Here is a 25,308-nt window from a genome sequence, read left to right as displayed (position 1 = left end):
TAAACTACTGGATGGTTTGGGATGATGATAGGCAAATTTATTTTCTATATCATATCCTGTCCAACATGGCCATAAACTAATAAGCACAAGAAAGGGGGCAAAATGTCTAATCATTTCCTTGCCTTCAAATAGCACATGAACAGGTAAAAGGATAACAAGAATACCGTTAAACAACCACCACAGCCCCACCTATTGCTAAAGATTTTAACCAGGGTTTAGGGATTATTAGGGTGGAAAGACAGAATATAGTAATTATAGGGGAGTAACTCCATTCCATCACCCCACCAAGGCCATCAGCTTCAATTTTAATCCATCCCAATTTTGACACTTCTTTTCAAAGTATCCATTAGCTAACAAAAGTTTGGCTAACTGGCCATCCAGTGAGGCTCATCAGGTGGCCTAGAGGATCTGTGGCCAGCAGGTGTCTTTGGATGGTTTGGCAAGCCTTCTCCTGTGGCCACATCCTCCACAGGTTCCTAGAATTCAAACTGGAGCGTTCCTGAAGGCCAAGAAGGAAATTTTCGGTAGGACAAGCATTTTCTTCTTTAAAAGCCACATTAAGTAGCACAAAGGATTAAGGTTTGCAACTATTTTATTTACAAGTATACATTTAACACAATGAAATAAACACTGATGTATCAAGTCTAGTTTAGAGTAGTGTAACAATAGGTATCATCTGGATGATTACATTATTTTAAACAACAAACTACACTGAAAAATTAATGCCGGTAAAATTCTTGGTCATAATATTATTAAGAAATACAATATATAAATTGAAAATATGATTGCTTAAAATTTGAAAATGGAAATGAACCCATTTGGACAGAGTCAGAGTTTAACATAATCTGAAAGGGGTGGGGGTGGGCTCTGACCCAAATAATATCTTTCAGGTTAACAGAAAAAAGAAGCATAGTTTATCTTAAAGGATAATGGGCAGTTTGCTTCTTTAGGTAGAATGTATTCCCAGTGTCCTCAGGTTTTGCAATATAATTACATCACTGAGCATGACGACTTTCCTTGTGAAGCTGCCCCATCAATTTTTTCGGCCTCCAAAATTATCCTTCTAAAAACATCAACAGCAGTCTGAAAAACAAAGAGACAACCAATTATAGTGTTTATCAGTTTTAAAGTAGAACCCTGATAAATAGTTTTACCATCAGCAGGACTACAGAAGTATGCAGTTCATCCTTACTCCTGTATTTGGAGGTAGGGGTAGGGAGGCTAAAGAGGTTATCCCAGGGTGCAAAGTGCTTCAGATAAGCCCCAGAACTTCAGGAGCCACAGACTGGGCACTCCTGACAAAACCACATCCACCTTCCCCAACCTAACATTCCTCCATCATCAGCTGGCTTGACATCATTAGAACTAATCTTCTATCACATTTCTGATACCCACAGTCACCACAAGTACAAGGATTCCTCACTTCCAGATTCTAATTACCATCTCCTATTCCACTAATCCCTTTCTTCCATTGTGCTCTCTAGGATTTCAGGGCTCAATATCAGCAAAGTCTCTCTTCACTTTTTTGCTCTAATTTCCTCAGAAAGCACTGCTCTACTTGCAGCCCTTTCAAGAGAGGTTGTTTTCTCCCTCATATCCATTGTGTAGGGAACCTAAGGTAGGGTAGTGTGGTAGTTAGACTCAGTTGTCAACTTGGCCAGGTGAAGGTACCTAGTTCTGTTGCTGTGGACATGAGCCAATGGTACCTGAACCTCATCTGTTGCTCATTACATCTGCAGCTAAGAGGTGTGCCTGCTGTAATGAATGATGTTGGGTTTAATTGGCTGGTGCTTAAATAAGAGAGTTCAACATACCACAGCCAAGCAGCTCGGCATACCTCATCTCAGTACTCACAGCTCAGCCCAGGCCTTTGGAGATGCAGAAAGAAGTAACCCCAGGGAAGTTGTTGGAACCAGAGGCCTGGAGAGAAAGCCAGCAGAGACCACCCTGTGCCTTCCCACATAAGAAAGAACCTCAGTTGAAAGTTAGCTACCTTTTCTCTGAAGAACTAACAAAATAAATCTCCTTTTATTAAAAGCCAATCCGTCTCTGGTGTGTTACATTCCAGCAGATAGCAAACTAGAACAGGTAAATTGTTTACTTGCTTCTTACCGTCCCCTTCAGAAACCATCCCACTCACCTCCCACTTTCTGAAGCTCCCAGTTTTGAATCCTATGCCATGAGACTAATATATATGAACTTCTAGCCTTTCTGTCCAGATTCCTCCAGGTATACACTATCACTGTCTCCAACATTACTCCAGTGATAATTCTTGGTGATTTTGATCCACAACCTATCCTTCCAATATCTTGGCCTCTCAAATCCTTGATCTTCTCTTCTCTAATGATACGTATTTTTCTACCTCAGCCTGCCACTCTCATAGTCAAACTCTACTAGTCCTTCACAACAATAAGAAGTCCTTTTTATATTGGGCAGGAAATCTTCTTTACATTGAAGTATGTTCAGTATTGTTAGTCCTTGCCCTTTAAATGTCCATAACACCCTATACTCACTGTGACAATCAAAAAAATTTTCAATTTTCAAAAGCCCCACAAAAGTGGGAAAGAGAAGTATATAGTGCCTATATCTTCTCATTATTAACTATCCCTCCTCCATCATCACCCCAGTTTCAGGCATCCCACTATATTCTTCAAAATTCACTTTCTCTCAAACCTTCTCAACCAAAAGGGGGAAGAGAGAAATGAGACAAAATAAAGTGTCAACGGCTGAGAGATTTCAAATAGAGTCGAGAGGTTACCCTGCAGGTTATTCTTCATATTATTTAGGTATCACCTTTTTAGTTAAGGTATATTGGAGAGGCTGGAGGGAAGTGCCTGAAAATGTAAAGCTGTGTTCCAGTAGCCATGTTTCTTGAAGATGACTGGATAATGATATAGTTTTCACAATATGACTGTGACTGTGTGATTGTGAAAATCTTGTGTCTGGTGCTCCTTTTATCTACAGTATGGACACATGAGTAAAACATATGGATTAAAAATAAATAAACAATGGGGGAACAAATGTTAAAATAAGATAGTAGATTGAAATGCTAGTCATCAGTTAAAGGGAGTGGTAAGAGGTATAGAAAAAAATAGGGGAAGCAGAGGTTAAAATGTATTGGGTAGATGGAAATATTGGCAGTCAATGAGAGGGAGGGGTAAGAGGTTTGTTATGTATGAGTTTTTTTCTTTTCATTTCTTTTTCTGGATTGATACAAATATTCTAAGAAATGATCATGGTGATGATATTGTGAGTTTTTGATTGAATACCAAGAATGGAATGATTATATGGTAAGAATGTTCATGTTCATATGTTGTTATGCTTTTAAAAAAATTTTTTTTTAATTCACTTTCTCTCAATATCTGGAAGTTAACAATTTTCAGTCAGATAGGCATCTACAATTCACTGATCCTAAATTTTCCCCATCTTTTAACCTACCTCTTTGCCTAGCTTAGATTCCAAGGTCCACATTAGAGTCACTATGCTTCAACTCCTTTTTCTACCAACTGTCTGCCTTCAAGGTACAGACCAGGGGAAAAGAGACATGGCTAATTTGGCCTCACTCTACATTAGGACTAAGAATCTAAAGCGAGCCCTTAGTGCTGCCCAACAATCAAACTATCTTTCCCTGTCTAATCACTTTCCCAGATGATTATTTCATGCCTTCTCTTTTTCTCCTAAAATTTCTAAAACTTCTTCCACCCACACTCACACATAGCTGATAAACTTGTTTTATGTTTTACTGGAAAAATAGAAGCAGCACTCCTAAGAGAACTCTACACACTTCCTCTACCAAACTGGCCCATCCATTTGATTCTGGGCTCAAATATTCTGCCTTCTTTCCTGTTGGTATGAATATGTCTGTATTTGTAATTAATCTAAAGGCAACCTCATGCCCATCCCCTCCTGCCTTATCAAGGCCAATGGCTTCAGCAATTCTACCATCTTTTTTTCCGCATTATCAATTTTCCTCTCTCTTTCTCAAGATTATACAAACAAGTTTTTATTTATTCCATCCTAAAACAAAATGCACAAAATATTTTGGAAATATACATGCCATTCTTATGGAAAAAAAACACTGAATTATCCCTGCAATTTGACTCCATCTAAAACTTAGAACTATCTTTGATTATCTACGTGATCTGACTCTGTCAATGTATATTCTCTTTTATCAAACTGCTAAAATAAAGCCGAAAATCTACCATTAGTATAAGCCAGAACAGAAAATAATAGTCAAAGAGCAGTATTCCCACTAACTTGAGAACAGTTTTTACTACTGTGTACTTTGTAATCCACGAAGTTAACTGAATCAGTCTGCTTAGGACAAATTATTTTAAAATACTGAATATTTGTCAAGTATTTGTTAGACTAAACTTGACAACTTTTATTAACAAAAAATTTGAATAGTCTAAACAAATTTATGTCTAATGACTTCATTATGATGTACATGTATATACATAGTGTGTGTTTCCACATTAAATAGATAAATGAGTAGTAAGCATGATGGGCTAAAAATTAAGGAGATTAGAATCACTTATGTCTCTTTTATAAGGGTCACTTTAGGGTAAGGGATTAAAATAACTTGATTTACCCCAATTTGGTGGGGGAAAACTCACTAGGATTAGAATCACCTGAGTATGATTATACATGCAAAGTTAGCAGGAGTAAAACAAGAGAAAGTAACATAAATTTGAGAAGTATCTAGACATGGCCTTTAAGATATTTGATCAGGACTGCTGGTTTCCAACAATATCACCCGAAGACACTACTGCATTTACCTAATTTGGGTACAAGACTCTCTTTGCCTGAAGGAATCCATTTTATGTGTGATTAGGTATTTACTGATATGGTAATAATGCTAGAGCAAACCAAGACAACTGTCAACCGGGTCATTTGATCCTAGTTTAAAATGTTTAAGGTTACTAGACAGGATGCTTGCTTTTAAGATTTTTGATTTGCTAAATTTGGTAAGTCCATCAAAACCTTGAACAATTATAATACTTGGAATTTTTTTCATTTTAACTTTTAAAGCTTTCAGCACAATCCATCTTTTACCTGGATATTCAAAAAGCAGTATACAAGCTTCTAAAGAAAATAATAAGATTAAAGAATAAGCCTACAGAACTATATTTAAAATGGTTCTATGTAAATTTCTATGTAAAAATTTAAAAGTAAAGTACTTTTATGTACTTTAAGCTACAGTAAAAGTAAAGTACATTAACTAGACATAGAAAAGGCCTGCCATTCAGAGACAAAATAGTAGTTTAACAACATACCTCAAACAAACCATTATAGGCTTTCTCTTGAAAAGATAAACTAACCTGAAGCAATATAACTTACTAAGCAATCCCTCTTAATTACACAAAGGTAGAGTTCATAAGTTATCTATGCCTGTGAGGTTGCTAGAAGGAATAAGGTATCTGCCACACAATCACAGAACATTAACACATGAACACATTTAAACAGGAGTCACATGAAAATTATGAATACTGAAATATTGCTGGCGATGCTTATTTCATCATAATGTCAAACAGAATAAATAAATTGCTTAAGGAGCCACGGATTTTCACCAACGAGAAACAAACAGGGTGATGTCAACAAACAGAACACAAAGATAGCTTGTGAAAACTTGACCATTCTCCTCCAATCTAAATTTTCATGAAATTTTTAAGCATTCAGAAAAATCGAATTGTACAAAAACCACCTATACCCACTACTTGAATTCAACTGCCATATTTGCTTGCCTGATCAATCCAATTCTACCTATCTATCCATTACATTTGGAATTTAAATTCCAGACATTATTAGACTTGACTTTTAAATACTTGGTTTGTATTTCCTAAGAAAATTATTTCCCTAAAACATGATGTGAACGAAAAAGAACTAGATTTGGGTTTAGAGTTTAGTCCTAGTTCTTATACCAAACAAAGTGTAGCATGATCTTAAAAGTCTTTTAACTTCTTTGTTTCCTCACCTCTAAAATGAAATGGTTTGACTAGATGATCTTAAGGATACTGTAAGCGCCCAACAAATGTCTGATTTAATTCAGTTAAAAATTACAGGGCAGGTTAAGTATAGAATTACCACATGACCCAGCAATCCTACTACTAGGTATATAACCAAAAGATCTGAAAACAGGTTACCAGGAACTGGAACGGAGTTAGGGAATGGGTAGTTAATGCTTAAATTGCACAGAGTTTCTATTTGGGTTGATTGTAAAGTTTTAGTAGTAGTGTTGACGATATTACATCATTGTGAACATAATTAACAGCACTGAATTATATATTTGAATGTGGTTAAAATGGGAAATTTAAGGTTGTATATGTTACTAGAATAAAAATATTTAAAGAACAAACGTGGAATTATACAACACAAACAGTGAACCCTATTGTAAACAATGGACTATAGTTAAAAGTACAATTATTAAAATGTTCTTTCCTAAATTGTAACGAATGTACTACACTAATGCAAGGTGTTAATAATAAAGTGGTATACATAAAAAAAAAAAAAAAAAAAAATTACAGGGCGCGTAATGGTGGCTCAGTGGCAGAGTTCTCGCCTGCAATGTCGGAGACCTGGGTTTAATTCCCCGTGCCTGCCCTACAAAAAACAAACAAACAAACAAACAAACAAAAATACAGGAATTTCTTACTATCTGAATCCTAGTTGTTTGAATTCTTCACTATTTAAACTCAGGAACTGAATTCATTCAGAATAATCCCTTCTATCTGAAACTTGGGAACCAGTAACAAATATTTAATATCCCTCACTTATCCGAACACAGGAACCAAACAGATTTGAATATCAAGAAATATTCAAGGGTTAACTGAAAACCTATTAAATACAAAATCACTGTGCTGAATATTATGGAGAATATAAAAGTAAATGATGCTGTCAAAGATCTCAGAATGAACTAAGGGGGATAGGAGAGAAGAAACTATGATTAATTTTAGCTAGATGAATCAAGAAAGTGTCAGTGAGAAGGTGAAATTTACAGAGAACCTCCAGGGCTAGGGATTTCATTGATAAGTAAGAGTGGAAGAGCAGTAGAAAGAGAGTGCCAGGCCAACTGTATGCTGACTATCATCTTACTGTGAAGTCAATCACTCTTCCAAACTGTAGTTTCCTCAGAGAATTTAACCAATGAAAATGACCTGAAGATCAAACAAGATAATATATTGAAAATACTTTAAAAACTATAAAATATCATATGTCTGCAGGTAGCTGATTAGAGAAATGTTATTTTAAGGCAAAGAAAAGCATGAGTAAAAGATGAGACATTAAAGTATCCCCTGTGTTAAGGAAATGGCAGTGGTTTGGTGTGACTGAAAAGTACAGGATGTAATGAGAGAAGAAATTAGAAAAGCACAACTCATACACTGCACTCAGTATCACAGAATTTAAAGCCTTGTTCTATAAACCATGAGAAGTCCACTGATAGTTTCTGAATAGAAAGTGACAATCTAATCTGTAGCTTTAGAAAGTTCATGGCAGCAAAGGGAAAGACATATTGTGAGAAAACGGAGGCAAGAAACAAGTTGGACGAGCTAGGTCTAGGCAAGAAAATGAGTCCAAAATTAAAGCAATGGAAGAAAGAGGAAAAAATGAGTTATTCAGAACCTTTCAAACAGAATTAACACTGTTCCAAGGACATGCTTGATGTTCAGGAACATCTACAAAGCTGAAATTGGTAATAAAAGTCTATAAAATGGTTCTTGATGTTTTCTATGTTAAAAACAACACATAGATTTGACTTTATTTCACTCTACAGAAAGGGGGCAGAGGTGGGAAAGGGAATGTAGTTAAAAAATTATTGGCAAAGTGATTTAAGAGACTTTTTTTTATGTCTACACTTATTTCTTTTTTATTCCCTTTGTACTTATTTCTTAGCAGTTTTTTATGAAATGAAAATAATAAAATATATTCACAAAAGGTAGTATTTCTTTTCCCATTTAATTTCTTTTCATTCTACAAATATTTTAGATTCTATCAAAAGTAGAATATTGGGTGAATTTATAAAAATACCCATAGTATCTTCCTAAAGCATCCCCCCAAATTGGGACTAGGAATAGTAGAGGGATAAAAATTAAATAGGAGTGGTAAAGATGGAAGTGAAATGCTAAAAAAGTGGAACATAAGACTGCAATTGTTGGAAATGCTGTACAAAATTAATTTTTAAAATATGTACCTGATTTTCTTTAGCAGAAGATTCCAAAAAAGCTGCATTCCAAGATTCTGCTAAAGCTTTCCCTTCTTCATAACTGATCACCCTAAAGGGAAAATAAAATTCTAATATAAGTTATTGGCTTTTCATTATATAAAACATCTATAATTGATTTATGAATAAAGCTATACTTTTATCAATTTTTTCATTATAGGGCAAAAATATGTTCTGCTCAATATTATCATCAAGTATATAACACAGAGGAACATTTTAATTACGGCTGGTTTGGGGAACAGTTTAAGATTGTTTTATATAGTAACCATGCTCCAACCAAGCTCTTAAAATGCAGAGAACGTGAATTTGTTATACAATACTCCAATATTTCTAACAAATTACTATTTTATAGCTAGGTGTTAAGCAGTTAAAGACAGGAGAAATTCTGAAAGGACTCCTCACAGTTCAATCCTATTATGCATAAGGCTACAAGGAATTCAGCCAGCAAATGTCTTCCTTTCATGGAAATGGGGTCTCTGCCTCCCTTGTTCATCACTGTTAACTCTAGCCTCTGGTACTCAAAAAAAAAAAAAATTGTTGAATAAATGAATGCTACCTTTTGTCTTTTTAGAATTTTTGCTTTATGCAAAATGACAGAAAAACCCAAAGATAGTTTTCCATAAAATTTGCTTTCTTTTCTAGAGGAAACATTTTCAAATTATGAGAGATTTATACTGTTTTTGCTACACGTAATCACTGCCATATTTCCAGACAGAGAAACAGAGATTTGCTACAGCCGAAAACATTCTTGCCATAAGAACAATTAAAAATGGAACTTCAGTGACTAAATCATCTTAGACTTGGCAATAAAATCAATAAATATTTAAAAGCAACATACCTTTCCATATGTAAATCTTTCTTATTCCCAACCAACATAATAGGTATTCTATTAGTATTAAAAAAAAGAGAAAAAGTAAAAGTAAATTGGTCAATGCTGGATTTTATTGTTCAGAAGCTACTATAATGAGTATGTCTAGCAAAAGAGATAAAGAAAATATTACTACTTACTGAACTTTCCCCACCATATCCAACAATTTGCCATGGATAACTTTAATTACTTCAAAACTAGAAAACAAAAAGTATGAAATAAGACATCCAATTTTAGTACTGAAGCACTCATTTTAAAAACTGCTTTTAGAAAGTATGCTATGTATTGTTTATAGCAGAAAAAATACAAAATATCATATACATACCATTTCAATATAAAATCAGCTGAACACAAGGAATTCCCTTCTTTTTCTCTAGCAATATTTTTCACCTGTGTATATGACATGTTGTAATCCTTACTAAAAATATTCAAAGTGAGATTAGGTGAGCTATTTATATCAAAATATGAAGTCTAATAATGGGCAGATGTACCACAGAAACACAAATTTTAGTCTCCAAGCTCATGCAGTAAAGGACAAACCGTTTGAATAAAAGCTATGGAACTTAGAAAAAACCTCCCCCATACCCAATCTAAGAAATTTTAGGGGTACTAAAGAGTAAATGAAAATGTCCTATATATGTGATTTTAACTTTTTTTTATTTTAAATGTTTTTAAACGCAGTTTAAAGATGGTCTATTTTAAATTATTTTTCATGGTGACAAGTCGGTTTTATTGAGATACCTCCAGAATCTAGAGGATTCTAGAATCTAGGAACATAAGTGCTCAAATATTTGACCAAATTTTTAAAAAGACATCTGACAAGAATTACGATTTAAACCTATATATATAGGTTTAAATATATTTATTTTTGGCATGGGCAGGCTCTGGGAATCGAACCGGAGTCTCTAGCATGGCAGGCAAAAACTCTGCCACTGAGCCACCATTGCCCGCCCTTAAACCTACTTTAGAATAAAAGGCAATGTGATTTTTCCCCTGGAAATACTGTACTAATCAAAGCAGATGAAAGCCAAAGGCAAACTAATATATCTTTGCCTCTTCGTGTCAGATAAGTAAAAGAAAGCTAATATTTTATTCAACCCACCACCAAATTAAATCCTTAGCTAACCACAAAAAACTGGTATCCTCAATCTCAGGTGGGCTTCATTCAATACCATCAGACTCAAAGGCACTAAGGACTCTGACTCCCATAATCAGAATGGCACTGCCAATCCATGGAGTGAGTTGGCAAAGAAGACAGTCAAAATATCTTCTAATGCTTCACTTATACGAAGCCAGGCTCTGGGTGATAATGTTGTTGACACCTTTATGTATGGAGTTTTGTGGAAACAGTAAGTACAGAGATGTTGGCTGGTTGTTGTTAGATACACTGGATACATCAATGAGTGAATGGGCTTAAAGCTTCAAATGAGAAGCTTAAGCGCTATCTGACAGATGTATAAGTTTCTATGAGAGTCCTGAAGGAAAATCTAATTTCCTGTAGCCATAGACTTGAGATACCTGAAAATCAGGCTCAGAATCTTATTGTTAGTGTAGCAACTTTACAATGTAAACAAATATCAATCTTCCATGGTGTTTGCTGTTAAAATGAGGGCACTGACTGGAAAGGAGTAGCACCCTAAAAAATGGGATGGCGTATGTGGATTGATAATGATGTCAGTGGCGAGGTCAAAAACCTGGGTCATGCTAAATCTTCTCTAGATAATCCTGTAATAGTCTGCCCTGAGGATACAGCCGCCCCACCTCCAGCCTGCCTTGAGGAGTTGGCCACCCAACCTCCTCCTGAAGGGATTAGCCCTAGAGTGATTAATCCTGTTTCACCAGATGAAACTGCAAATGAATGCCCTAAAGCCTTGGAAGATATTTCTAATTCTTTTCATGACCCACCCCCCAAACCTCTCATTTCTTCCAGACCTGTAAGTAGACTAAAGTCCCAACATTCCCCTAAAGGTGAGATACAAAGTATCACACATGAGGAGTACGTTATACTCCAAAAAAATTGTGAGTTTTCCAATTTATATAGACAGAAATCACGGGAATATGTGCAGCAATGGATTTTAAGGGTGTGGGATAATAGGGGGAGGAATATAAGGCTGGATTAGGCTGAATTTATTGATACGTGCCCACTAAGCAGATTCTACATTCAAAATTATAGCTCAAGGGATGAGAAAAGGTATTAACAGTTTGTTTGGATGATTGGTTGAAACATGGATCAAAAGGTGGCCAACATTACCTTAGGCTGAAATGCCTACCCTGGTATGATGTAGATGAGGGGTTCCAGAGGCTTAGAGAGATTGGAATGTTAGAGTGGATTTATCAGGTAAAGCCTGCTCTTACATTCCAGGAATGTCCGGAGGATGCACCTTTTACCAGAACAGTGAGAAATAAATTTGTGAGACTAGCGCCATCATCCCTGAAGAGCTCTGTAGCTGCACTTCTCTGCAGGTCAGATATTACTGTGGGAACTGCTGTCACTGAGCTGGAATCCTTAAACAATGGGGATGACTGGATCCCAAGTTGACAGAAGCCAGGTGGCAGCACTTAATCGCCAAAGCCAGGGTGGATGTGGCTATTATAATAGCAAACTCAAAGCAGGAGTCAAAATAATCTGACTCGCAGATTTGTGGCATTGGATGGCAAATCATGGGATACCTAGAAATACAATACTAAATTCTTGTTTGAGCTGTACAAACAAAAGAGTTCTAGGTCATGTGAACAGAAGCCTAATCTGAATTACAAAAACACTCTCCCTTAATCAATTTCCAGATTTGAGACGGTTTACAGACCCAGAGCCCCTTGAATGAAGGAGAGGCCAGGTCCCTTTGAGGGAGAATTCTGTTACACTGCCACAATTTATACTGTTAATCTTCCTCCAAGCCTTCCCCAAGGAGACCGACGGCCTTTTACCAAGGTAACTGTGCACTGGGGAAAAGGAAATGATCAGATATTTCAGGGATTATTAGATGCTGGTTCAGAAGTGACATTAACTCCAGGGGACCCAAAATGCCATTCTGGTCCACCAGTGAGAGTGGGGGCTTATGGAGGTCAGATCAGGTGATCGATAGAGTTTTAGCTCAGTCCATCTCAGAGTGGGTCAAGTGGGCCCCCAGACCCCTTCTGTTGTTATTTTCCCAGTTCCAGGATGCATAATTGACACAGACATACTGAGCAACTGGCAGAATCCCCACACTGGCTCTCTAACTCATGCAGTGAGGGATATTATAGTGGGAAAGGCCAAGTGGAAGCCACTAGAACTGCCCCTACCTAGCAAAATAGTAAACCAGAAGCAATACTGGATTCCTGGAGGGATTTCAGAGATTACCACCACTCTTAAGGACTTGAAGGATGCAAAGGTGCTGATTCCCATCACATCCCCATTCAACTCTCCTATTTAGTCTGTGCAGAAAACAAATACATCTTGGAGGATGACAGTGGATTATTCTAAACTCAACCAGGTGGTAACTTCAATTGCAGCTGCTGTTCTAGATGTGGTATCATTGCTTCAGCAAATCAATACATCCCCTGGTACCTGGTATTCAGCTATTGATATGGCAAATGCTTTTTTCTCAATAGCTGTTAGTAAGGACCACTAAAAACAGTTTGCTTTCAGCTGGCAAGGTCAGCAATATACTTTCACTGTACTACCTTAGGGGTATATCAACTCTCCAACCCTATGTCACAATCTTATCTGCAGGGACCTTAAGCATTCCTCCCTCCCGTAAGACATCACACTGGTCCATTATATTGATGATATCATGTTGATTGGACCTAGTGAGCAAGAAGTAGCAACTACTCTGGACTTACTGGTAAAGGCATTTGCATGCCAGAGGATATGAGAGAAATCCAACAAAAATACAGGTGCCTTCCACCTCAGTGAAATTTCTAGGTGTCCAGTGGTGTGGGGAATGTCAAGACATCACTTCTAAGGTGAAGGATAAGTTGCTGCATATGGACCCTTCTATAACCAAAAAAGAGACACAATGCCTAGTTGGTCTCTTTGGATTCTGGTGATATCATATTCCTCATTTTGGTGTGATACTCCAGTCCATTTATAGAGTGACCAGAAAAGCTGCTAACTTTGAGTGGGGACCTGAACAAAAGGAGGCTCTGCGACAGGTCCAGGCTGCTGTATAAGCTGCTCTGCCACTTGGGCCGTATGATCCAGCAGATCCAGTGGTGCTGGAAGTGTCAGTGACAAATAGAGATGCTGTCTGCAGCCTTTGGCGGGCCCCCATAAGAGAACCGCAACGCAGACTCTTAGGATTTTGGAGCAAATCCTTACCATCTGCTACAGATGAACTACTCTCCTTTTGAAAAACAGCTTTTGGCCTGCTACGGGGCCTTAGTGGAGACTGAATGCTTAACCTTGGGCCACCAAGTTACCATGAGACCTGAGTTGCCTATCATGAGCTGGGTGCTGTCTGGCCCACTGAGCCATAAAGTTGGGCGTGCACAGCAGGACTCTATCATAAAATGGAAATGTTATATACAAGATAGGGCTAGAGCAGGTCCTGAAGGCAGAAGTACGTTACATGACGAAGTGGCCCAAATGCCCATGGTCTTCACTCCTGCCACGTTACCTTCTCTTCCCCAGATCAAAGCTATGGTCTCTTGGGGAGTTCCTTACAGTGAACTAACTGAGGAAGAGAAAACTCAAACCTGGTTTGCAGATGGTTCAGCATGATATGCAGGTATCACCTGAAAGTGGACAGCTGCAGCACAACCCCTTTCTGGGACATCCTTGAAGGACAGCAGTGAGGGAAAATCCTCCTAGTGGGCAGAACTTTGAGTAGTGCACCTGGTTGTTCATTTTGCCTGGAAGGAGAACTGGCCAGAGGTGCATTTGTATACTGACTCATGGGCTGTCGCTAATGGTTTAGCTGGATGGTCAGGGACTTGGAAAGACCATAATTGAAAAATTGGTGACAAAGAGGTCTGGGGAAGAGGTATGTGGATAGATCTTTCTGAGTGGGCTAAAAACATGAACATATTTGTGTCCCATGTATACACAGATGGGTGTGTCACCACAGGGTGACTTCAGCAGAGGAAGGTTTTAATGATCAACTGGATAAGATGACCCATTCTGTGGATACCAGTCAGCCTCTTTCCCCAGCAACTCCTGTTATTGCCCAGTGGGCTCATGAACAAAGTGGTCATGGTGGTAGAGATGGAGGTTATGCATGGGCTCAGCAACATGGGCTTCCACTCACCAAGGCTGACCTGGCTACAGCCACTGCCGAGTGTCCAATCTGCCAGCAGCAGAAACTCACACTCAGCCCCCAATACGGCGCTATTCCTCGAGGTGATCAGCTGGCTACATGGTGGCAGGTTGATTACACTGGACCACTCCCTTCATGGAAGGGGTAGCAATTTGTTCTAACTGGAATAGACACATACTCTGGATATGGGTTTGCTTTCCCTGCATGCAATGCTTCTGCCAAAACTACCATCCGTGGGTTTATAGAATGCCTTACCCATCATGGTATTCCACACAGCATTATTTCTGACCAAGTGTGTTCTGGAACACACTTCCCAGCAAATGAAGTGCAGGAATGGGCAGGTGCTCATGGAATTCTCTGGTCTTACCATGTTCCCCATCATCCAGAAGCAACTGGATTGATAGAATGGTGGAATGGCCTTTTGAAAACTCAATTATGGTGCCAACTAGGTGGCAATACCTTGAAGGGCTAGGGTAATATTCTCCAGGAAGCTGTGTATGTTCTGAATCAGCATCCACGGTAAGGTGCTGTTTCTTCCATAGCCATGATTCATGGGTCCAGGAATCAAGGGGGGGAAATGGGAGTGACACCACTCACTATTACCCCTAGTGATCCACTAGGAAAATTTCTGCTTCCTGTCCCTGTGACCCTGAGCTCTGCTGGTCTACAGATTTTAGTTTCAAAAGGGGGAGTGCTTCCACCAGGAGAAACAACAATGATTCCACTGAACTGGAATCTAAGACTGCCACCTGGTCACTTTTTGGGCTACTCATGCCCCTGGATCAACAAGCCCAGAAGGGGATTACAATATTGGCTGGGGTGACTGACCCTGACTATCAGGGAATAGGACTGTAACCACACAATGGAGGTAAAGAAGAGTTTTCCTGGAATATAGGAGATCCCCTAGGGCATCTTTTAATACTACCATGCCCTGTGATTAAAATTAATGGAAAATTGCAACAACCCAATCCAGGCAGGACTACCAGTCGCTCTGAAACTTCAGGAATGAAGGTTAGGGTCACCCCACCAGGAAAAGAACCACAGCCAGCTGAAGTGCTTGCTGAGGGTAAAGGGAACATGGAATGGGTAGTGGAAGAAGGTAGCGATAAATATGAACTACGACCATGTGATCAGTTACAGAAATGAGGACTGTAATGTTGTTTTATTCGTGTTATACTATTTAAATTATAAGATATCAGGCTTAAGAATGAATATTACCCAAGGACTTGCACCCTATTCTGGAGAGATTTAATGTGTTTCTGGTTATATGCAGGACAATTGAGTATTGTTAGGTGCAAGAGAAAATGTGTATTTAACTGTTTTTTATTCAGAAATTAGGTATGATTTAAGATGATGTGTATAGCTGCCAAGTTGACAAAGGGTGGACTGTCATGGTCAGGTTCATGTGTCAACTTGCTCAAGTGGTGGTACCTGTTTGACTGGTTGGGGAAGTGCTGGTCTGTCTGTTGCTGAGGACATTTCAAAGAATTAAATCATGATCACGTTGGCTGCATCCACAGCTGATTCCATATGTAATCAGCCAAGGGGAGTGTCTTCTGCAATGAGTGATGCTTAATCTAATCATTGGAAGTCTTTTAAGGAGGATTCAGAAGAGACAGGCTCTCTTCCTGCTTCGGCTGGCAAGCCTCACCTGTGGAGTTCGTCCAGACCTTCCATGGAATCGTCGGCTTCACAGCCACCCCTACAAATTTTGGACTCTATGTTTCCACAGTTATCTGATATACTTTTATAAATTTTATGTTTATGAATATTTCCTGTTGATTCTGTTTCTGTACAGAATCCTAACCAATTCACCCTCCACAAACAGAATTTTCCAATCTCCTTAAAACCTTGCTTTCTTCCTCTTACTCTTGCTGCTTTCTACCTATGACTCTTGGCAGATGATCCTGCTTACTCCCCTCACAGATGAAAAACCAGCAATGAGAGACTACCTCTATTTCCTCCCACTAAATCTACCAATTGCTTCTCCATTCATCTTCTCATTCCCTCCATTTCATCTGAGATGTCTCTTTCTTCTACCTAAAAAGTCAATTCCTGTATGTTTTCCTGCCTTTCAGAAATTTACATTAAAAATTATGCTCTCTCTATTCTGTATTTTCAAACCACTTTTTCGTGGTTCCTTTCTTCTAGCACTGAAACATGCTGAAGTTTCCACATCTTTAAAAACAAAAACAACCACCCCACCCCCTGGACCTCATAGCCACCTTGTGGCAAATCCTTCCCCTTCCTCTCACTGCCAAACTTTCTGAAAGAGTTACCTACATTCACTGCTCTCATTTCCTCTCCTCCCACTCCTCAATTCATCCAAGCTGGCTTCTGTTCCCATAATACCACTAAAACTGCTCTTGCTAAGGTGACCAATAAATGACTGTTACGTTCTAAACCTGAAGGTTTTCAGTCCTTATTTTAAAATCGCATTTCATTAACTTTAACACACTAGACCATACTCATTTTTTTAAACACACTCTTTGCCTCCTTTGGCTTTTAGGATACTAACATTCTACTGAGTCATTCCTCAATCTTCTTGTTGGTTCATGCTCCTCTTTCAAACCTTTAATGTTAAAAGTTCTTTTAAGTCTTGGTCCTAGGCCTTTTCTATTTGGATCTCAAAATCAACATGTCCAAAGAGAGCTCATTATTCCCTGTCCACTAAACCTAGTCCTCTGCCAATGTTCCCCATTCTCAATAAATGATAGTCACCATCAAGCAGAGACCCTAGTATCCTCCTAGACGTTTACTTTTCCCTAACCTTCACCATGCAGGCAATTACTAAATGTAAATATTTCTCAAATCTATCTACTTTAGTTATCTTTCCTTGTCCAAACTACTATGGAATCTTGCTATAACAGTTTTATCACAACCACTCCCTTTCATCTCCCTTTTTATTTTTAATGCTATATGGCAGGAATCACGTTCATTCTTTTTCCATATGAGTATCCCATTATTGCAGCATCATTTGTTGAATTTTGTTTGTTTTTTCTTTTGTTTGCTTGTTTGTTTTTGGCAAGTACACGGGCTTGGAATCAAACCCGGGTTTCCCACATGGCAGGCGAGAATTATACCATTGAACTAACCCTTGCACCCTTCCCTTTCCCCCATTTCCTTTTAATCCATTCTTTGCTGTAAGCCCTGGATCTAAGGGCCTTATCATGTCCTAGACCCTGTGCTGCCCAAAATGGCTAATGCAAACAAAGCACCAAATTATACATTTCATTTTAATGAATTTAAACATAAAATCTGGTAACTCAATTTGTTGGAAAAATTTTCAGTTATCACTTACTGTTACTTCTAAAGTCATCTGTAATGTTCCCTCTCTCCTGTCCATCACCCAATTTTCAATCTCACTTATCAGACTATGCATTCATTAACCTTTTTTATTGCACTCATTTACTGGCTCCAGGTCATGTTCCTGCATTCCTTGAATACCTCTAGCTTTTGACTATACCTGTTTCCATCATTACTCCAGTAATTTCAATGCCCTATCCTGGGGGTTCTCAGGTTTTAGGCCACTTGCTTCTTTTGCACTGTCCTTCCACCTCAGGCACACGTGCCCACCATCAAGACTTTATGATTACTAATTGTGGTAGTTAGATTAGTTGTCAACTTGGCCAGGTGAAGGCACCTAGTTCTGTTACTGTGGACATGAGCCAATGGTAGGTGAATCTCATCTGTTGCTAATTACATCTGCAGTCGGCTAGGAGGCGTGTCTGCTGCAATGAGTGACGTTTTGACTTAATTGGTTGGTGCTTAAATGAGAGAACTAATGTAGCACAGCCAAGCAGCTCGGCATTCCTCATCTCAGCACTTGCAGCTCAGCCCAGGCCTTTGGAGAAGTCACCCCGGGGAAAGTTGTTGGAACCCAGGGGCCTGGAGAGAAGACCAGCAGAGACCATCTTGTGCCTTCCACATAAGAAAGAACCTCAGTGGAAAGTTAGCTGCCTTTCCTCTGAAGAACCAACAAAATAAATCCCCTTTTATTAAAAGCCAATCCGTCTCTGGTGTGTTGCATTCCAGCAGCTAGCAAACTATAACACTAATAAACTGCAACTCCTCCCTAATCTCATTTGTATACATGGCTCTCTCCAGTGACCACACCTTTTTCCCCCAGCTCACTCCAATTCCAACAAATCCTTTGACCCGGAATCCTATAGTTCATTGATTCTACCATTTTTCCACTATCGTTCTGCCATTTCCCACCCCCATGACTTCAATTCCCTCCTTACTCCTCAGTCCATCATTAGCATTACTCCTACTCCCTTTCCCCCTTCTGGTTTCAACATATCTGCTGGCTAAACTCCAACACTGGTTAAATCCTATTTTCTACCTCTACCTAATGGTGAACCTGACTGGAGAGAAATACACAACTGTCTCATTTTAAATTTGGGCTCACTAACCTCAAGTGGGCCATTAATACAGTGGTCAAAAGTATATTTCCCTAATCCACTGGCTTTCCTAGATTACTGCTTCAAATATTCTCCTCCCCTAACCTCACTCTCAGCTAATAATTCTTATTTCCTTTTCACTAATAAAAAAGAAGCAATCATGAGAACTTCCTTGAATTCCGACCACTACAACTACATGCCTATCTACACCTATGTCAATATACTCTTCCTTCTTTCACATTACTATGTCTATGACGAATTATCCATGCATCTTGTTAAGGCCAACTCTGCTCACATACTCATAGATATGGCTCTAGCTGATCTCCCATCTTTCTCCTGTAACATCAATTTTCCCCTCTTGACTGGTTGTAGTCCATCAGCATACAAGCATACTGTTACTTCTTCCATCTTAAAAACAGCCCATCCAGTGATAATCACAGTATAATTCCTTGGAAGAGTTGTCTATACTTCATGTTTCCAATTCCTCTCCTTCCAATCTTTCTTGATGAACTTATTCTATTGAAATTGCTCTTCAGTCACCACCATGTTGTTATATCAATGGCCAATTTTCAATGCTCACTGTATTAATTTATGTGCAGCAGCATTGGACATAGCTCATTAGTCTTTTGTTTAAAACATGTTCTTTATTTGGCTTCTAAGATACTACACTTTCCTGTTTCCACCTCTATGTCTACTCTTCCTCAGTTTCTCAAACAACCACAAGTTGGAGTGCCCTAGTACTCAGCCCTTATTCTTTTCCAGATATACTCATTCTGTTGGTGATCTCAACTTCTCAGGTTTGAATACCATCCACACTGGTTTGAAAGTATTATGTACCCCAGCAAAGCAATGTTTTAATCCTGATCTAGTCTTGCGGGAGCAGCTGTTTCTTTTAATTCTGATTCAGTATTATAGGTGGAAACTTTTGATTAGATTATCACCATGGAGATGTAGCATGCCCAATTGTGGGAGTGACCTTCTGATTAGATAGAGGTGTGACTCCAGCCATTCCAAGTAGGTCTTGATTAGTTTACTGGAGTCCTTTAAAAGAGGAAAAATTCTGGAGACAGCTGAGTTGACAAAGATGTCAACAATTGGAGAACAGAGACATGGATGTCTGGAGAAGCCTAAAGGCCAGCAGACATCACCATGAGATGTTAAGCAAGCCAGAGTCTGGAGAGAGCCCAAAGGAGTCAAGAGATGAAACCCAGCCCCACAGAAACAAAGTGGTTCCCCACAGGAATAGAGGCTAAAAGTAATGAGCCCAGGAGCAAGGAAACAGCAGATGCCAGCCATGTGTCTATCCAGCTGACAGATGAGTCCCTGACCCATTGGCCTTCCTTGAATTAAGGTATCTTTCCCTGGATGCCTTAGTTTGGACATTAAGGCTTAGAACTGTAAACTTGTAACTTATTAAATTCCCTTTATAAAAGCCGTTCCAATTCTGATATACTGCATTCTGGCAACTTACAAACCAATACACCATCAATATGCTAATGACTTTATGCTGGAGCTGGTTGTGAGTATCACCCTGGTAACTCAATATCTCCCATTGTAGGAATATTTATACTCCTGATGCTGACAAATGGCCACAAATCATTCTACCTTCAAAATATATCCAGAATCCTCACTACTTCCATTGTTGCCATCTAGATCTAAACTTGCACCATGTCTTCCCTGTATCACTGCACAACTCCAGCCCTTGCCCCTCCAGTCTATTCTTAACACAGCAATCAGAGTGATGTTAAATCAGCAGACAGAAATCACTCCTCACAAAATCCTCCAATAGGGTCTCATCTCTAACTGATACGATGACTCTTAAACTCTTACCTCTGATGTCATTTCCTTCTACTAGCCTCTTACTCACTTCTGCTCTAATCACAGTGGCCTCCTTGCTGTTCCTCTAACATATCAAGCATGGTCCCAGAAAGATTCTAAAGTTGCTATTCCTTATAACCGGAATGCTCTTACCCTGGATATCCTTATAACTTGCTCCCTTAGCTTCCTTTGAAGTCTCTATTCAAAATCACTTATTAGACCTTTTCAATTTACTCTATATAAATTTACAAATTCCTTCCATAATCCTTCCCTGCTTTATTTTTCTCTTTAGCACTATCATTGACTCACTATTTTACATATTTATCTTTTCATTGTTTCTCACACTAGAAAGTAAGCTCCACAAAGGCAGGATTTATCTGTTTTGTTCACTGTATCCCAAGCTCTTATAACAAGTAAGTTTGTTGAATGAATTCCATATACAGTATTTTAAACTATGTATACTTTTACTCTGGTAAAAATAAAAACAAAACTTAAAAACTCCAGAGTTCACTGTGGGTCAACAATGGGGATATGGGTATCACAAGAACTTTTAGAGTGCATTTCAGAACTACCGTCCCCTTAGTATGCTCCAAACATTCAAAGCAGTATGTTGAATTTCAGGCACAGTTCTAAGTATATCAACAAAGGTGTCAGGAGGAGGTGGTGGCTTGTGAAGGAATATGATCAATGATATGAAAACTAATCATGTAAGAAATATATGAAAGGATTGGGGCTGTGTGGTAGGCAGCTTCTGACATGGCTCCCAACCTACTCTGCTGATACTGACATCTTTGTGTAATCCTCGAATAAGGGCTGGACTTAGTGACAAACTCAATATGGCAAAAGTGATAGAATGTCATTTCTAAGATTAGGTTATAAAAGGCTGACTTCTGTCTTGCTAGAAGTCCTCTCTTTGGCTCTTTTTGTGTGCTTGTGTCCTGATAGCTACTTGGCAAGGAACAGAGGAAGCTACTGGCCAATGGTCAGCAAAGAACTGAGCCTCAGTTCAATAACCCTCGAGGAACTGAATCCTGCCAATAACATGAGTGAATTTGGAAATATATTTTTCTCCAGCCAAGCCTTCAGATGGGACCACAGTACCAGGTGACAACTTGATTATAGTCGTGTGAAAGACCCTGAAGTTAAGAGGGCCCAGTTAAGCCTTGCCCAGATTTCTGGCCCAGAGAAACTGAGAGATAATAAATGTGGTAACCTCTGCAGTAACTTCTTAGGTAGCAATAGCTAATACAGACTGACTTAAAAGCACAACAAGTAATTCCTATTGTTGTCTCCAAATATTTCCATTTTAGTCATATGAAAGCAAAATAGTACTTATTTTGTGTAGGTTTAATATATTGCATCAGGATCAATAGGTGAAAACTATAAGAATGCAAATTTAGATTCTATTTAAGAAAGAGCAAGTAGAGTTTGTCTAAAACAGTAGAAGAGCTATCTGAGAATGGACTGAAGTCTGCAAGGCAAGCCTGGAAGAACTCTACAGTTTATTCCATCCCTAAGTCCTATGGATTTATTTTATTCTCATAACAGAACTCTAAGGAAGTTTAACATTAGAATCTCTCAGCTAATACAACTTATACGACATGCTATATTAACAATAGGTTGAGTGTTCTAAGCCAGCAGTACTAGTACCAGTACCAGGATGTGGTAACAATTTAGAGGGTTAAAATCAGCATTTTAAAAGAGATGAAACAGTGCATTACACACAAGAAAGGTATCAGTTATATATATATTTTGAATGGCATGGTTTTCAATGTAACATTTCTAATTGTGTGCTGCAGCTGAAGAAATCTGAGAAATACTCGTCTTAGATCTAGTTTAGCAGTGCACATCAGCTCCCATGAACTGAAAAAAGGTCAGTTTTGTTTCCAAACCTGTTTATGCTAGTTAAATTTACCAAAAGTTCATAATTTAACTTATCTTATAAACTGATGAAACACGAGTTCAGACAGAGCTTTCGCTCTCTGAAAACTAAGCTTAATAACTATGGAATCCAATAAAAACAATGCTCTTTAGTAAGATATGCCAAAACAACAGAAAAAGACTGACAAATAGAAAAGTATCTAAGACTCACAAGTATTTCACTCTAAAGAAACTGAAATGAAAATCATAGTTGATACATTATTGATGCAGTTGATAAAAGAAGAATAGAACATCAATTAATGCATTCATACTCAAAGATAACCTTGGCCCTATTTCAGAAGATAAATGATGATATATATTTATGGTTTAAAATAAAACACTGGTGATTCATATCACTTTTTTAATTATTTCCAGTAACTGCTGTTTTCAAGTAACTATGCTAACTCAGATAAAAGAGGTCTTCTATAATCAACATTGTCTAATTTATAGTGAACAAATTTAAGTCTTCACAAAGTGAAGTGACTTGCCCAAAGCCGCAAATTGTTAGTAGGTATAAACAAGAACCCAAACTCCCATGTCTCAAACTGGGTTCTTTTTCCATTTCTAGAAATGAAGACATGATATGCTTTTGCTTTGTTTAATCAGAAAGAGCAACCCTTAGAGGGACTTCATGATACAAATGAATAATCTGAGACACTGTTTCATTTCACAAAACGATGAACAATGGTTATAATTTGGGTGAAGGATAAATTCAACGAAAAAGATTAGACAGCTCTGACCAACAAATTAGCTTACATCCAGAAAGTTTCCCTAACATATTTTTCAGTTATTCATAAATATTTGTGTATTTAGTCTACAGGTTTCTAAAAAACAAAATAAATGCCATTCTTCCCTTACTTCCTCATGTTCGAGATTTACTGAGAATGAGCTATAAAAATGAAAGACATCAATTAAAAGCAAAACAAGGGCAGGTCACGGTGGCTCAGTAGGCAGAGTTCTCGTCTGCCATGCCAGAGACCCGGGTTCAATTCCTGGTGCCTGCCCATGTTTAAAAAAAAGCAAAACAAAATACACCTACCATTTTACAAGGAAGAAGCAGGGTCAGAACTTGCCTAAGGTAGCACTGAGATAACAAACTTTTTTGTCTCTCTGCTATGCTATCAGCCCACAGTAACCCAAATATATAAAATTCTTGATGGAAGCAAGTTTTCATTATTTTTAAATCTAGCCTAATATACTTCTCAATTTTCCCAGTGACAAATGCTACGATTTCAACTTGATTCTTTAATGTCATCTGATCCGTGCCCACAGAAATAGGGAGATTAAAAACAAGTAATCAATGGATGCATTAAGAAAGTTTTCTACAGACTAAATTTCTTGGAGTAATAATTTCAGGTAATATTATTTTCTAAAAATCACACAAAATATACTCACAAAACCTAAAGTCTTTAAATAAGCAGTTTGTCAAGTAAATTCGTGAAATAATGGAAATTTATACGCTCATCTGATCTTACAATATTCACTAGACTATTGGTATATTAAAATCTGTTCTGGTCAAAGAATTGTATGGCAGCCATTTAAATTGACTATCTTAGAATTTACTGAGCAAATAAGGGTTGAAACATGAACTGCATGTGCAGCACATTTAAAAAATATAATCAAAATTAAGAAAATATTTGTTATAAATATGACAAAAGAATTTTACTATTTAAAGTGCTCTTGCAAGTCACTTTAAGTTCCAAAAGAATAAATAGGCAGTATATTTATGTATAAAATCCAAGTATTATTTTTAGTGATAAAAATATAAACACATTAGATAGGTATCCTTCTATTATTGAACATGGAATATTTTATAGCCATTTATTGTTTTAAAAGAGTAGGTATTATGGGAAAATTTATATCACATGGTAATAAAAATATAAAACAGCATTCAGAGAGCAACCACGTTAAAACAGTTTGTACAGAATAAAAGGAAGACCAGAAAGAAATATACCAAGATATTGGCAGTATCTATACTTGTGTAATTAAGTAGACCAAGAGTGATTTCCCAATCCTGCTTTCCTATTTTTTATATTTCCCCAATTGGTTCTGTTACTCGATTTTGATTCAGGAGTAAGCTTCAGGAGCTGGCAGTATGGGATTTGTTTATAAGAATGAACACTTTATAGGCAGACATAAAAATCTGAAAGTATGTTTCCCTCACTAGGAGAAAACGGTCACAAAAAATATTAATAGGAAAGCAGACTGCAGAGGAGGAGTAGTTCTGCACTTCTAATATGGTAGCTACTATCCAAATATGTCGACTGAACATCTGGAATGTGGCTAGGGTGACCCAAAAAATTAATGTTCAACTTTATTAATTTTAGCTAATTTAAATTTAAATAGCCGCATGTGGATAATGACTACCATTGTGGGCAGGGTTGATACAGAACAGTTCCATCACTGTAAGTTCCACTGAACAGCACTGGCCTTAACCGCAGAATCTGAGACACATACTGTCAGTACAACACTGGGCAAGTTACTTAACCTCTTTGTGACTCAGTTTCTTTCTATTTGAAGAAGGAAATAAGAGTATACCCCAATAAAAGACTGTTTAAGGAATGATTAAATGAAATAATATAATTATACTTATAGACAGTGTAGCAAACATCCTGGCATGTCATCAACACTCAACTGATGCCAGATAACCATAAAATTCCCCTATACTGGCACTAATATTTTCATGAATTCTTTGAAGATATAAACTATTGCTCAGTATTTAGAGCTCTGATACTAAATACAAACAGTTTTGTTCAGTTCTAGTAACAGACTATTTACATTCTCAACTCCTCCTTATTACCATATATGCCATGCCCTGATAACATATGGGAAGATAATATGTCA

At 37.9% G+C, this 25,308-nt stretch overlaps 1 protein-coding gene across 2 annotated transcripts in view; it reads right to left on the bottom strand.

The window, feature by feature from the left end:
* Positions 1 to 574: 574 nt before the first annotated feature.
* The window catches only part of RHEB (Ras homolog, mTORC1 binding), a 72,000-nt gene continuing 47,266 nt past the window's right edge, over positions 575 to 25,308 (bottom strand). For both annotated transcript variants that reach the window (XM_077150153.1, XM_077150161.1), the window contains exons 5-8: positions 9,227 to 9,283; positions 9,057 to 9,104; positions 8,189 to 8,270; positions 575 to 1,083 (exon numbers count right to left, since the gene is read on the bottom strand). In XM_077150153.1, the coding sequence (XP_077006268.1) occupies positions 991 to 1,083; positions 8,189 to 8,270; positions 9,057 to 9,104; positions 9,227 to 9,283 (280 nt within the window). In that variant the 3' untranslated portion in view covers positions 575 to 990. The remainder of the gene's footprint in view (positions 1,084 to 8,188; positions 8,271 to 9,056; positions 9,105 to 9,226; positions 9,284 to 25,308) is intronic.

The sequence above is a fragment of the Tamandua tetradactyla genome, chromosome 1 (genome assembly GCF_023851605.1).
Source record: "Tamandua tetradactyla isolate mTamTet1 chromosome 1, mTamTet1.pri, whole genome shotgun sequence".
In the NCBI taxonomy this organism is placed as follows: domain Eukaryota; kingdom Metazoa; phylum Chordata; class Mammalia; order Pilosa; family Myrmecophagidae; genus Tamandua; species Tamandua tetradactyla.
This window is presented reverse-complemented; position numbering and strand designations above follow the sequence as displayed.